The sequence below is a fragment of the Anser brachyrhynchus genome, assembly GCF_964034855.1.
Source record: "Anser brachyrhynchus genome assembly, chromosome: 4".
In the NCBI taxonomy this organism is placed as follows: domain Eukaryota; kingdom Metazoa; phylum Chordata; class Aves; order Anseriformes; family Anatidae; genus Anser; species Anser brachyrhynchus.
Window position 1 is genome coordinate 21,603,948 of NC_137698.1, and position 14,338 is coordinate 21,618,285.

General features: G+C 48.0%; 1 protein-coding gene across 2 annotated transcripts in view; it reads right to left on the bottom strand.

Annotated features, from left to right (window-relative positions):
- Positions 1–12,277, bottom strand: part of STOX2 (storkhead box 2) — a 146,327-nt gene extending 134,050 nt beyond the window's left edge. Inside the window, exon 1 of one of the 2 annotated variants that reach the window (XM_080590459.1) lies at positions 11,743–12,275. In XM_080590459.1, coding sequence (XP_080446585.1) covers positions 11,743–12,145 — 403 coding nt within the window. In that variant the 5' untranslated portion in view covers positions 12,146–12,275. Of the gene's footprint in view, positions 1–11,742 lie in introns of both variants that reach the window. The other variant, XM_080590463.1, reaches the window with a different exon arrangement.
- Positions 12,278–14,338: the final 2,061 nt, after the last annotated feature.

Here is a 14,338-nt window from a genome sequence, read left to right on the forward strand (position 1 = left end):
AGAGACCTCTGGAGGCTCCTTATGAGCCTTATGAACTGCCTTACGATCCCACAAATACCTGTTCTCAAACTGTAATTCAGAGAAGATAGGATTGCATGTCCATAAGGATTTATCCAGGTCTCTATCCTACATTAGGACCTGGCTTACTGTGGGCTCCCATGTCAGAGTGAAGGGGAGAGAACAGGAGAGGAGACCTTCACAGTGCTGCCCCACGCCAGCTGAAACCATGGTGGCAGTGCAGACCAAGAGGGGGATTTGCTCCTGCTAAAAATGTGAAGAAGGGACTATACTCCTGTAGTCAAACATTTGACCCAAGTGCTTTCCATAGATACCCTGTGAGCACCAAAGAAGTCCCCATTTGCTAGGCCCACATGCTGTTTCTCAGCCCAGTTGTTCCCACGGCTGTTTGGCACCACGCCTTGCCTTAACCATCTCATGTTTTTAAGGGTCAAAACCACACTTTATAAAACGCATGGTCTGACTTCACAGCAAAACACCACCATATCCACTCCGAGAGCCAACTTTTGACAGCTTAGCCCCGGCTAGCACCACCTCCAGCCTAAGACACTTCTGGAAACCACTAGGAGCGACCTGACATCCCAGAGAAAGGTGGTGGTTGTAGAAGCAGCTAGAGGAGAGCCAAAGAGAAAAACGATTCTGCCAGCAGTGGGGCAGCAGGTAGGCTGGGGAGGGACAGGCTGTTATCCACACTTCATCAGGCTGGTGAGATCCTGGCACAAAGCCACCAGTGGAGAGGAAGACGAGAACCTGCATGACAGCGCAAGCTTTTAGTCGGCGAGGCAGCATTAAGAAAAGGTCAGTTACGGATAAAGGTAAAAGCCACGCTTCCTATGCTGACAGAAAAAGAAATTCAAAAGGCAGGAAGCGGAAAGCCACAAGGAATTCACTGCAACAGCTCAGTTTGGAAAGGAGGGTTGCAGTATCCCAGCACTGCAGTGTAGCCTAAAAAACCTGAGCTAGCTTCCATCCAGGGACTTAAGTCACTTACTGCAGCAGCTCGTCACAGGCTGCCAGAGCAGCAGGATGAGTTAGCCACTGCTGAAGTCCATAATTATTGCTGGAGTTGAGGAATGCAAACCAAACCTGAGCTGGCCACTTCGAAACTAGTTCACATACATTTATGTTCAGCTGAAACATGACCAGGAAAAAATCAAGCAGCCTAATGAGGTAGAGAAGTTTGGTCATCTTGCAAAAGCACTGAGACCTTGACTTGAGGTGCAAATCTCACTTTTTTTCTTTTTTTTAACAATAATTAGGAAAGAATAAGCTTGCAAGAGAAGCCATATACCTAAAACCTACCTAACATCATGCAATGATCATTACCTTGCTGTTCATTGAAAGAAACACCATATAACCATATAACAGGCTCCAGTTCCCTTCTGCAACATGCTGTGCAATTACTGCTGGTGTTTCTATGGGATATACCGAGAACACAATACAACAGACTAGGACAGTATGACATGCCTACATCCATGCCTACTGACCCAACGGGCTCTGTACTCATTTCTTAAGTGAACAACCATAGCACATAAAATACAGATAGCCATTTATGAAGTATTGTGTGTTTATGGCTCCATATTCATGCCAAACATATCTCTAAGTATGTGATTGCAAACTCACCACTGCTCTCTACTAAAGCTTTCAAAAACCTTATGCATGCAACTCATTCATGAAGGAGGCTGAGAGGTGCCACAACAAGTAATTACTACAGCCTAAGCGGTGAGAAACAGGTAAAGCAAATCCAGGCAGGTTTTGAGCAAGAACTCTTTGCCCAGTTGCCTATTTACAGACTACCTCCCATTCACAAGTAACTTGGTATGTGAGTACAATTACCTAATTGTTTGCACTGCAGGAGCACCTACGGACTTCGGCCTTGAGCCTGTGCCCACACACCATCGACCTGACAGAGCCACCACCAAAGACCTTGGCCCCACAGCACGTATGTTGTCAAACACAGGCAAGAAACAATGTTTGGACACACCAAAATAGGTGGGAACAAATCAGGAGCTGTGAACTACAAAAAGGCAAATTTTGATGAAATCTGCAGCGTGCTGGGAGTGGAGCACAAGCTTCAGTAGCACAGGTACCTGTGCACTTGGGTGTTAAACACAGGGCTTGGAAAGGTCATCGGTTTTCAGCTTGGTGTCTGCAGAACCCCAAATGACGTGTGAACTCCTTTCAAACAGCCTACAGAAAGGTAATAGTGAAAAGCAAGGCTTATATGTGCTGTATTTCCGCTGGAAATAGAAATTAAAGAAAGCTGAGGACCATTACACCATCTGGTCATTACTCACTGAGACATGAGGCAATGTAAAGGATTCAAAGCCGTGGAAAATCCTCAGGAATTGGAAATAGATGCACAAGCCACTGAGCAAATGTGTTCATCAGCATGGAAACAAGAAAAAATTGAAATAGTGTGTCTCAGTTGTTCAACAACTTCCTAGCTAGTGGAAAAAAAAAAAAAGTCAAATTTATTTCCTTTTTACCCTCATCATTTGTCACAAAAATCAACCTTCTGAATTTTATAGCTCACTTTTCTTCCAGTTCACAAGATGATTGGTGTCTAGCGACTCCCAAAAGATAGGATATATTTTGTCCTCTGTCTCAATACAAACATTGGAGACACTGGAAAGAAGGCACTAGAGCTGATTTAAGTAATCACTGAAACCAGAAGTCTAAAAATCGTTTGAGCAGGAAAATGAAAGAGACTAAGACACTGGGCTACAGATAAATCTGCTTTTCCTCTTTAAGATCAAATATGTCACTGAATGAGGCTAGCTATTGACACAAAAAAGCAGAACAATGATAGATGTAGTGATTCTGACACTAAAACATTTCACAGCCATGCTGTGCTTGAAATGTAGCCAAGAAGCGTGTCCCTACAGACCTTCCAACAGCTCTTTGGCATCAGCCTCACCAAGGAGCTCTGGCTGTACAACTCTAACAAAAAATAACTACCAAAAAAAATACCTTGGAAATAAAAGCAAAGGACTTGAATTAATAAGAAATCTATAAACTAAAGGCTACAAGCTATCACCATAAATGAAAAATGACAAGGTGAGAGCTACTAACTCCTGCCCAATGAAAGAAACTGAAAGGATTGTAGGTCAAGCTGCCTGCTTTTTGTTACTTTGTCTTTACTGAAAAAGTGTTAATTAAGATTTTTGCTTGATACTTTTATTGATAAAGTATTAATTAAGACTTCTGCTTGATGCTTTACCTAAGGGCACTTGGATTAATTCTTCTGCTGTTTATTCTTCAGAGCATTAAACACATCAAAAATAAAAATGGAAAGAATACTAGTTCTGATTTTGCAAGTGTAAATCGCAATTAAAGGGCTCCTGGCTTAGACACAGACAACCCACTCTGGAAATAACCAGACAGACCAACTCCTCAGGTGAACCTCCTAACAACAGTCAGGCAAGTAGAAGAACATACAACGTGCCTACGTATAAAAGTGTGAATCCTCTCATTGAAGTCAGACTTGGGCAGCTACATTCTCATGTGGGCATGGGTGTCTTGCTGAATTTGGACTACTCAGAGAAAAGAAATGGGAAACCTCTGTCCATATAGCTTTTAAAACCCACACATATATACACACCTGCACATACACATCTATATGAAGGTAATAAGAACTCCGGCTGAAAATCACTTTAAGCTTCTACTGGGGGATGCTTCAGGACACAAAATTTCTCCGAGAAAAGCTGCAAAGCTTCGCAGCCCTACGAGTCCTGCACTCCCCTTTCTACACCTTGCAGGCATCTCCTAGTCAGCTGAAAGATAGGATATGATTGTATGTAGCTAGACGTCCTAAGAAAATGCATGAAGTACTATCAAAGTCTCCACTTTTGATAAAAACAGAACAGATCTAACACTATCAGACTTGCTTCCCTACCACAAGAAGCACTGCGTTCAAGATTACCTGTCCATACCACTACAAACCTGGCCAGCCTCCCTCCTCTCTGGGTCTCCCACTCCTTCCAGATGTTCGTATTCATAAAGGAGGTTTCTCTACAAGTGTGACACCTGTTCTGAAGATGCTTGTTTGAAAAATACCATAGTTGTTTTTAGAGCATCTCAGGTTACAGACTGGAAGTTTTAATTTTCACGCTCTCTTTACAGCAACTGTTTACATTACCTCTTCATGACTATTCTTTGCCACTTTTAGCTTCTCACAAAACTAGTGTTCTCCTCTTTAATTGCATAGGTTTTCTCAGCCAGTAGGGAAAAAAAAAAAAAAAAAAGGAAGTATTTCTTTTCAACAAAAAGGAAAACTATGCCAAACTAATAATGTTGTCAGGAAAGCTCAGTGTCCTCAAAGCTTTCTTCAGCTCCACTTTGAAAACAGTATGTTAATGTGCTCCTTAAATTCCCTTTTCTTGAAAGAATCTAGGGGCAAAATACACACCCTCTTAAAGAAAAAATAATAATAACCTCACATGCTATGTTAATAACGCCTAGTGTGTTAGATACCATCTTTGCTTGAAAACAGACCTTAAAATCCTGATTTGCAACTGGTTAAAGACCTACCTCGTGAACAGCAGATGCAAGTCGTTGACCTCCTCACCAGCAGACCACAGCTGCACATAACATGACACCAAGCACCTGAAAAGCTCCATTCAGGCTCATCCAGCCATCATCACTCAGCTCGTAGGTGAGCTGAGCAGGATGCAGGCACCTCACTGGGCTCAGGGAGTACCCGGGCACAACCTCCTGCCGATCAGCTCTGGAAACCTTGTGCATGGGCGCTGGCTTACTTCTGGCTTCAGGAGCCAGAGCACCTTGACAGCACCCTGGGATTAAGCAAGGTGTACGGGTTTCCCTGAGTGGAGACGGTGAAGACAAAGGAGGCCCTTTAGGGAAGCCCAAAGAAAACACCGGGCTTGCTCTTAACGCCAGCTATTGTTATTTCGTCTGTCAGTGAGAGGGGAACGTGTCTGGGCACCAACCCTGCTGTACGCGAGCACAGGAGCAAACGTTCAACGCTGGCCTGCTGGAGCAAGAGGCAAGGCCGGAGTCTGCTCCCACACAGGCTGAGGAGAGGCTGGCAAGGCTCAGGGGCAGCTGATGTATTTATTAGGCTACCAAGTCTTACTCACAATAACGTGGAGAAAGACTTACACATCCAAAAACCTGTTTCTTTCATGGATATTGTTACCAAAGTAGAAAATACAACTTGAGTCTGAAAGAGTGAATAATAATTCGCCTATTTTTCTTAAGCTGAGAGTTTCTCTAGATTTTATGTAGGCTTTTTTTGTTTTTAAAGGACCAAAAATGTTCCCTTAAAAAAAAAAATAGCCCCACAATACCTCGTAAGACTCCGCTGCCATGCCTGAAACACACTGTCAGCAGCCAGCTTCTCCTAATGCTAATAACACGTTGTGAGTTTTACAGCCCCAGTGTTAAACACCATCCTTGCAGTCTTACTCCTTTGTTCCTTCTGAGCACCCAGTGAAAATGTACGTTACAGCACGTGCAACTGGAAGGGAGTAGATGAGCAGGAGCTACCACAGCTGTGGTTTCAGGTGAGGATGGACACAGCGATGCTCTGCCCTGCTACCAGTGCAGGGACTGAGCCACCACTCTGCCACAGTCCAGACCCAGGTCTTCCCCCCAAAACACGCCTGCTGTGCTAGTGGGAAAGCCACTGGGACTGATCACCTTCCCTCTCCTCTTTTTTGGTGGGATTCCCCATACTGGGCCTAGCACTGCGGCCTTTGGTATCTTTGCTCTCCTCCAAAGGTAAGTAGCATACAGACCTTCTGAAGCACTAACAGCTAGCAGAAACTGCTTCAAAAATACACCTTCATGAAACTACCCAAACCGAGCTCTTCAGATAGAGACATTTTTCACTGTCACGGTGTATAAATTTTTCGAAGAACAAAGCATGGAGTCATTTCATAGAGTTCAGGTGGTTTGCCTTTCTCCAAAGGCAATCACTGATACACCCTCATTAATCGCTCCATTAATCAGCTGACAGTGGAATTCAAGGTTAAGCTAATACAGCACTGTGTTTGACTGCTTCCAGACTTCTACTTTGGCCTCCCCAGCCCAAGGAACAAGAACAACAAAGTCTCATGTTGCGTGGTTTAGAAGCATGTCCAGCTCCAGAAAACATACTACAGAAGTCACTATATGGTACGTATTTAAGTGCACTGTATAGTAACTTCCTTTCATAAGAAAAAAATCAGAATAGACTTAATAAAGAAGAAGAACCCTTTGACTGCACGCTCTGTTGCTGCTGTGACTCAGAGCAGGAGCCTGATTAAAAAAGAGCTGTGAAGATGTGCTCAGATGTCAACAGGAAAGCACCTTGGTTCATCAAAATATACCTGCTTGTACGTTCTTAGCATTCATACGCTTCTCACCACAGGTCGCAGGTGAAACTCCAGGTCAAACCGAGGGATCAAATACACCAGACAGAAGAAAGCATGTTTATATATTAGGTGAAGGGATTTTATTCCAAGAAGAGAATAATATCCTTAAAAACCTTTCCAGATCTGGCCCACCCAGGGAGTAATTTCAATAGTGGAAACTGGATATTGCAATAACATTTCCAGCAGTCAACATCATTAGAAAACAATCAAAGCATTTATGCTCTATATTTAAAGTAGAAACAAGTTAGAGGGCTTGAAATTTCAGAACCCCATTAAATTTCTGCTGCTGCAGGAATTGATTACTAAGATGTTCCTTCCATCCCCACATCTCACAGCCATGGTTTCTGTGATGGAAACCACCATCTGGTTGCAGCTTTTCTTTTATTTCCTCCAAACACTTCTGGCTTTCCTTGACTACCGAGAAGGGAGAAGCCCAGCCATCGCGTGTTTGCTGAAGCCAAGGCAGGCGTGGTGTGCTCTGAAGGCAGGCTTGAATGTCAAGAGCCCTGGAGGACACCTGATACTCCCGGGCTGCAACTTTCCTGTTACTCTCCCTAACTAGATGTCTCAAATGCAAACAAGAATGTGGTAAAGCTCTGGCATGCCCTACCTCGGGGACAAACTGCAATGCTGCTGGCCAGGAGGACAGGTTCGAGATCTGGATGAGTGGCCCAAGGCAACAGCATCAGAACAGCTTGGAGAGAGGGCCGACGTCCCTGCCATCCACTTCACAAAATCGCTGAATGAAAAAATCACCAGTCAAGCCCTGGGACAGCAGTGTTTTCATACACAGCTGACTCTTCCTGTAACATCTGTGCACTGAAAGCATACTTCTCCGTGAATCCAAACCAACCCATTTAAAGCCAAATTTTAAACTATGGCAACATGCGTACAAGGTCCGAACTCAGCCCACTACAATCCTTACAATCTGGTAAATATAAAATTAGGCAATATGCCTCCACAAGCAAATTACAAAGAGAGCCTAACCGTGACACAAAAGGAAATTACTGGCAAGATTTGCGATCAGAGCTTGCTGAAGGTTTAAGCCTGCCTTCAACAGGTTAGGAGAAAATACTCGCCTCCTTCCTGCCGAGTTCCTGCACTGGGAGTTGAAAATAAATAAAAAGGAGCAAAAAAAGCTTGTTTTCCTCTTAAAAAAAAAAAAAGGGTCAGGTGAAGAGCAAGATGGGGCTCATTCGGCACACAACGAAGGCAGCCCAAGAGCCCACTCAAAAAGAGTTCGCTGCTAAAGTCACAGCCACCACCAAGGGCCCTCTACCACACAATGGTACTCTTTGTGGGGGGAGAGGAGGTGGAGAAAGGAGAGAGACAGCACGAGCTGTCCATTAACCTTATAAATCCTTGACTTGAGTTGCACAATGAATACAATGTATCAGTGTGTTTGACTTTGCTTCTTCGTGGGGAGTGGGAAGGGGGGGGAGAAAAAGAAATTAAATGAAGTCATATCTTTCCTTCCTGCGTGTTTTTCATTTTCACAGCGCATTTTAGATAAAGGCTGTAACCTGTGTTAGTCTTGCAAAACCATCTGCAGCTTCCTTTAAGAGCAAAACACATTTCCATCTCCAAGGTTTCACGACCAAAACGTGAGCACAAACCCCATACACAGAAATCAGGCACGTCTTATGCAGTCCGTGCTCACTTAGCTCTTGCCCCCCTCTTCCCAGCCTCTAAAGGCTGCTCTAACAAAGTATATCGAAGGCCCAACCCAGCACTTCTGAGCTCTTTGCTCAAACTTGGGAGCAAATTCATAAGCACCTCAGTCAAGCCACTAGTTTAAATTTACCCAAATCTTTTTTTTTTTTAGGTTGCAATATCCACCTCACAGAAATAAAAGCTGATCTCTAGGCAGCTCTAAGTTGGGGTGGGAGAGAAGAAGAAAAAAAATTGCATTTTGAATCCCCTCAAGTTCCCATGGCAATACTATGAGGCATACAAAAGATGTAGATGAGTGTGTGGTCAGCTCCTCCTCAGAGGTTTTATTACTATGAAACCTAAAACTCCCTCGCTGAAAAGAAATTTTCTTCATTTAAAGGAGATAATTGGGAGGGAAAAAATAGACAATTCATGTTTTATGACTGGCTATAAATGAATAACATTTAATATCCAATAGTCTACGTAGCACCATAATCATCCACTAATGACTGGAGAAAACTCTGTGAAAATTAGTGCACCTAAATTGGTGGAGTGTTAATTTAATTTTTGGTGCCAAGAGGGAACAGGGCAGGGAGAGGGAAGAAAGGGAACACTTAGCTCCAGCTCCCAGCGTGGCAAAAAAAACTCGTCCCCCCCTGCGCCTGGCTGAGCACAAACAATGGGCAGCAGCCCAGCCCCACCGACTTCGCTGAATTATAACTCGTGCTAGTTAGTTTAATTATTGCCCATACATTTCTTGAAAACGCTGATTGAAACATCAGCTTGTAATTGCAGAAATTGCTCTGGGCACGACCGCAGGAATATTGCAAAGTTTGGTCACTACAGTTCAGCTCACTGCTAGAGCAGCCCTTGCAAAAGGGCATGGCCCTTCCGCAAAGCGTATGAAAACCTCTCAAAGACGCCCATTGTCCAAGACCCAAAACTCAAGTGCAAGAAATACAGCAGGAAGTCCCATCTGCGAACACAAAAGGCGATGGAGACAGGGAAATGAGGTGGAGCACCCTCAAGCCTGCTACACCAGCAGTGCCTTGCTTGGGGAGGCACCGAAGAGCTGAAAACGGGGGGGAAAAAAAAAACAGCTTCCAGGATGACAAACACTAGTGGGAGCAAATGGAAGGTGTGTCAAAGAAATCCTATTAAAATAATAACGCTCATTAAAGACTTAAGTTACAAAAGCATTGCAAAGTTACAAGAAAGCTTCAAGTCACTCTTAGCAAAGACGACGAGTTTCATCATGGGACCTACGGGATTTACAGGCGGGTTCCTCGACCCTCCAAATCAGCAAACTTAGCACATGCTGGCTTTGTGGCTTTGTTTACTCAAAGTCCGCGTGGGCTTCCCAAAGCGTCCCCCTCAGCCAGCTCAAAGCCGAGATACACCCACCAGTTTCCTAACACGCGAGCAACTCCGATCATGGCAAAAACGGAGGCCAAGCAAGCTGTTCCGATGTAGCCCTTTGGCTTGAGGACAGCGCCCCAGAAGTGAGTTTTCATGTTACATGCCAAGCACTTTGTTCCCTGTACCCTCAAACCCTAAACCAAAGCAGCCCCTTGACATGCTCATAATTTCGGGGTCACCTGAGCACTTCACCCTGCAGGCACTGCCCTTGTCCACGCACACAAAGGCCATGAGGTGAAGAAGAGGAGGCACCCCAGGCAGGTTGGGATGCCTTTAGCAAAGCACTGCCCCGCTTTCTCCCCTTGCCCCCCTCAGTTATTTATCAACAGGCAGTAACAGATTGCTGCTCCTCACCTCACCACTGCCACATAAAAGCCAAATCTCGTGGGGACTTCTTTTTTTGGGTGCGTGTCTGTAAGCGGCCTGTTCACCACTTCAGCACTACACAGCGGAGAATAAACCATGTGAGGGCTCCTAAGTAAGGCAGAGAACCACTTACACCTAATTATGTTGAAAACACAAATACACAGGTTTAAGCATATGCTCATGCCCACAGGCCAGGCCGTTACTTTGACTCTTTCTAACTGAGAAACTCCCCTGGTCTCCTTACAGTATGTGCATGTTGAATCTATGTAGACAGACAACCAGCATGATCAGTCTGGCCGTGGAAAAAAGGCAGTGAAAGAAAACATAGATCAGTTGTTCCCACCTCGTTTAGTGCAGCTGAGGACACTGCACTACAGGCAAGACTCTGGTGCAAGAAGCAGGTCCCTGCTCTTCTTTCATAGCTTTAATCAAAGACCAAGAGGCACTTTCTGTTTTTAAAGTCTAATGAAAACTTTGGGTTCGAGCCTCCTGCAAAGTCACACTGAAGATAACCCGCCAGGAAAGCATATTACTTACACACAAGGCAGCTTACTTATTAACACAAACCCCTAGCAAAAGCTGTATTTCCGTACTTCAAAACAGGCTGCAGAGAGCTGTTTACATTCCTTTCTGCCACCAGCAACGCCAAGGTCTGAGCCCGGCGCCCCACGGACCTTGTGCGCCATGGGCTGAGGAATGTCACCCCTCGGGCAGGGTCCACAACACCCCAAAGATCAAACACCGACCCTTAATCACGGCCAGGTAACAGTGCCCATTCCAGAGCTCCTCCGGAGCCAGAAGGCCCAGGGGAGCTGCCCCAAGCAGCCAGCCTTACCCACAGCCTTGTCCCCATGCCTACCACGACACTCTGTTCCCCAAATGAAGGCACGAGCATCTAGCAGCCTTTGGTGGGAAGCACGTGCAGGCTCTCTCCCCTTGCTTGCTGGCTGTGAACGGCAGCTCCGTCCAAACCCCAGCCACAACACAAGCCTGCTACCTGCCAAGCAGTTTTCACGCTCTTCTACACATCGGTGGAACGCAAAAAAACTTCTGTATCCCCATAGTGGATCTGCCACCCATTCTCCAATGCTGTTTGGTTGCCTAGGTTCAGAGGGAATTTCTGTATAATGAGCAAGAAGGGTCTAGCCACTCATTTTTAAGTGGGCAGCTTGTCTCGAGCTTCCCCCTCTGCACAGGACAAATCATTGTGTTTGAGCAGATCCGAGGGGGAGACGGCGGGTGGCAGAGGTGGCTGGGAGCTGCGCAAGGGACACCACTGTATTTGTCCCTCTGTGCTGCCCGCTCCAGAAGGACAACGACAGCTAAAAACACTCAAAGCCAAGGTCAAATAAAAGAAACTGAGAAACACGGAATATTCAGGTTCCACTCTCAGTGCTACAAGCATTTTTGCTGTCCATGCTAGGATTTATTTTTTTCCCTGAAGGAGTTTCAGGGAGAGCCATGCCACTTCCCAGGCTATACCACAGGCATGTAGGATTGTGAAGGACTCCCCTTGGGGCACAGCACTGTAACTCAAATCTTCAACCTACCGTGGCACGACAGACTTCTCCATTCACCGCTCCAAAAGCCACCTGCCTTACACCTCCCCAGATTTCCACCCCTCAATCCTCTCGTGCTTCCAACAACTCCACACCGACACCAGGACACAAGACCAAGCCCCCACAGCATCCCACATCTCTGGCGAGACACCAGCTTGGCCCGAAACACGCAAGACTCTTCCTGGGGACCAAGGGACGAGGGCTGGCACCAGCACCCACAACACACCCTAAAACCACTCCCGGACCCCTGCCAGCAGCCCGGGGGTGCCCGGGCCGTGTACTGGGGCTGCCTCCTGTCCCCTGCTGTCCCGTCCCGTCCCGTCCCGTCCCGTCGCGGTGGCACCCACCCAGGCACTTGATGTGGAAGCCGCTGGGGGGCTTGAGGGATCGCCGCGCCCAGCCCTGGCGCAGCACCTCGAGGTGCTCCTCCTTGCCCTGCACCAGCAGCACCTGCTCGTCGATCCAGCCCAGGAAGAAGGTCTCGGCCACCGCCGCTGTGGCCCGCCGGTCCCAGAAGTGCTGCATGTTCTCCCGCTTGAAGTCCGCGAAGATCTCGTAGCCGATGCGGTGGCGACCCAGCTCCGACGATGCTCCCCCCGGAGCCGGACCCGGAGCCGGTCCCGGTCCCGGTCCCGGTCCCGGAGCCGGTCCCGGCCCCTCTCCGCCTCCCCCCGGCCGCCCCCCGGCGCCCAGGACGATGGCCAGGGAGTGCGGGGCGATCTGCAGGCACCGCTCGGCCCTGCGCGGCATGGCCCTGGGGCATGCCCTCCGCACCGGGCACCGCACCGGGCTGCCCCTAGCGCAGCCCCGGCACGGCACGGCTCGGCAAGGCACGGCACGGCACGGCTCGGCAAGGCACGGCCGCTCCGCCCTCGGCACACCTCCGGCACGGCTCGGCACGGCTCGGCTGCTCCGCCCCTGCAAGCGGGCCGGGCCGGGCCGGGCGTTATCCTGCCTCCTCCCGGCCAGAAACAGCGCAGCGCATCCCTCAAGGGGTGCTTCCCTGTCCCAGCGCGGAAAGGGTCCCCAAAAAGCGAAGCAAGCCCGCTGCTCGGCCCTGGGTGGTGTCCGATGGTTTCGGGATGGATCCCAGCAAGTCTCCTGTGCGTGGTCTTTGAGCTCCATCCGGACCCCAACAAGCCCTGCTGAGTCCATCCATCACCGCCTTTGTCACACGTAATAACCCCAGTTTGTGTCTCGGAGGTACTGAAATCTGGTAGTGATGGGGCAAGTACGAGGTCCTTTTTTCCATCAGTTTAATATTTTGCCTCCTCCATGCTCCACATCAATGGCTGCCCGTGCAGAACTCAGCAAAAATGGGCCAGACGTGAGCAGAAATGGGGGGACCCAGGTCCAAAATGCTGCTCGGCTGCAGGCACTGACAGCAAGGTGCCAGTCACGCTTGTCAGAAAACAGATTTAGGAAGCTCACCCCCACCATCTGAAATCCCCAAGACCACAGCAAAACATCATGTTTTAGAGGAGGGGGCAGAAGGGGTGAAAGGGAAGGCAGAGGAAAGGGGGACACAAGGAGAGAGGGGGCAGCAGCCAGCTGAGGAGGCTGCAGCCACCACGCTCTGCATAAACTGTGGTGTTTTACCTGTTTCTCCCGAATTCACTCACAGCAACATCCCTTAGCAATTTTTGCCCCCTAGAGCTATCACCCACTCGGTTCTGACCTCGGTCAGATCCTGTGGCACTCTCCATCTGCTCTCATTCATTGCCTTCCCCGGGGCATTGCCTACCAGCTCAGGCTCCTCTGATATTTCCATTCCTTGCTTTTTGTTCTCTGGCCAGTGCTGCCTAGAAAATCTGTAAATTTGTAAGGCCAAATTTACCAGCATCCCAAAGAGTTTTACAAGGAGACAAGTTGCGTGAACCCATCATTACCAAAGGGGAAATGAGAGGTCAAATAAATTGTCCAGAACCATGGCGGGTCCTTCAGAGTCAGGAGCAGAGCATAACAACACCAGCTCACAATTCTGCAGCCCCTGCTTAAGCAGCCAGCACAGCAAGACCTCGGGACCCCCTCGCCTCAGAACCCACCAATTCTGGTTGTGCTGCTGTCAGCATGTCCCAGGAGCACTTTCAGATGCTCATTCAGCCCTAAGTGTTGAAAAAAGGACCCCCCAGCATCCTTATTGTCCTCCGGGCTGCTTCACAGCATTCACCTGAGCCATCGATTGCCTGTTAAAATAACTAGTCTTAGTGTGTTGAAATGACTGTCATGATCCTGTCATGCTTGTGTTGTTATTACCTGGTGCCTTCCTCCTCTCCCCATTATGCCAGCCTTTTATCTCTCCCATCACACTTCCATTTCAGTTCTGCTGGGCAGGGCTTACCTTTGTGTCGCCTTTGTGCGGAGCACTTCATGCTGACATCTCGGCCGCTGATCAGAGTCAATAGGTAACTTCAGGGCTTGGTTGGGCTCTTCTGTTTCTTTATTCCTACCTGCAAGAACAAAGGAGCCAAATTACACCTCTGGTCTTTTTTTAGATTTCTGCTCCTGATAGGCACTAAGTGCTAACATCAGGGCCGCCATTTTGTCTACACCCCCAAGGCCCAAGTGCCAGCCACATCCACCACCCTCCTCTCCTCACAGGGAGCAGCGCATGCCACCGAATTGGCCTTGCTCTCTCCATTACCTGAGTTTCTTTTCTCACCACCACCACTTTCTGAAGCAACCTGTGTGGTGAAATATGCCACACAGTTGTTTCCCTTGCACTTGCAGCAACGCTTGCCTGCTGTCAATGTCTTCCCTGCCCCTGGCTGGTTCTCCCCTAAAGGCTACTCCTCAGCCTGCTGGCCCGCTCCCACCCTGCTTTTATCACCTCTTCCCTCACCTTGTTTGCAGAGCTGGTCTTCTCTCCATCAGGCACACACCTTTCCCTGCATATCACCCAGTTATCCTGGGCAATAAACACCTGGGCTCATCATGCCCTGA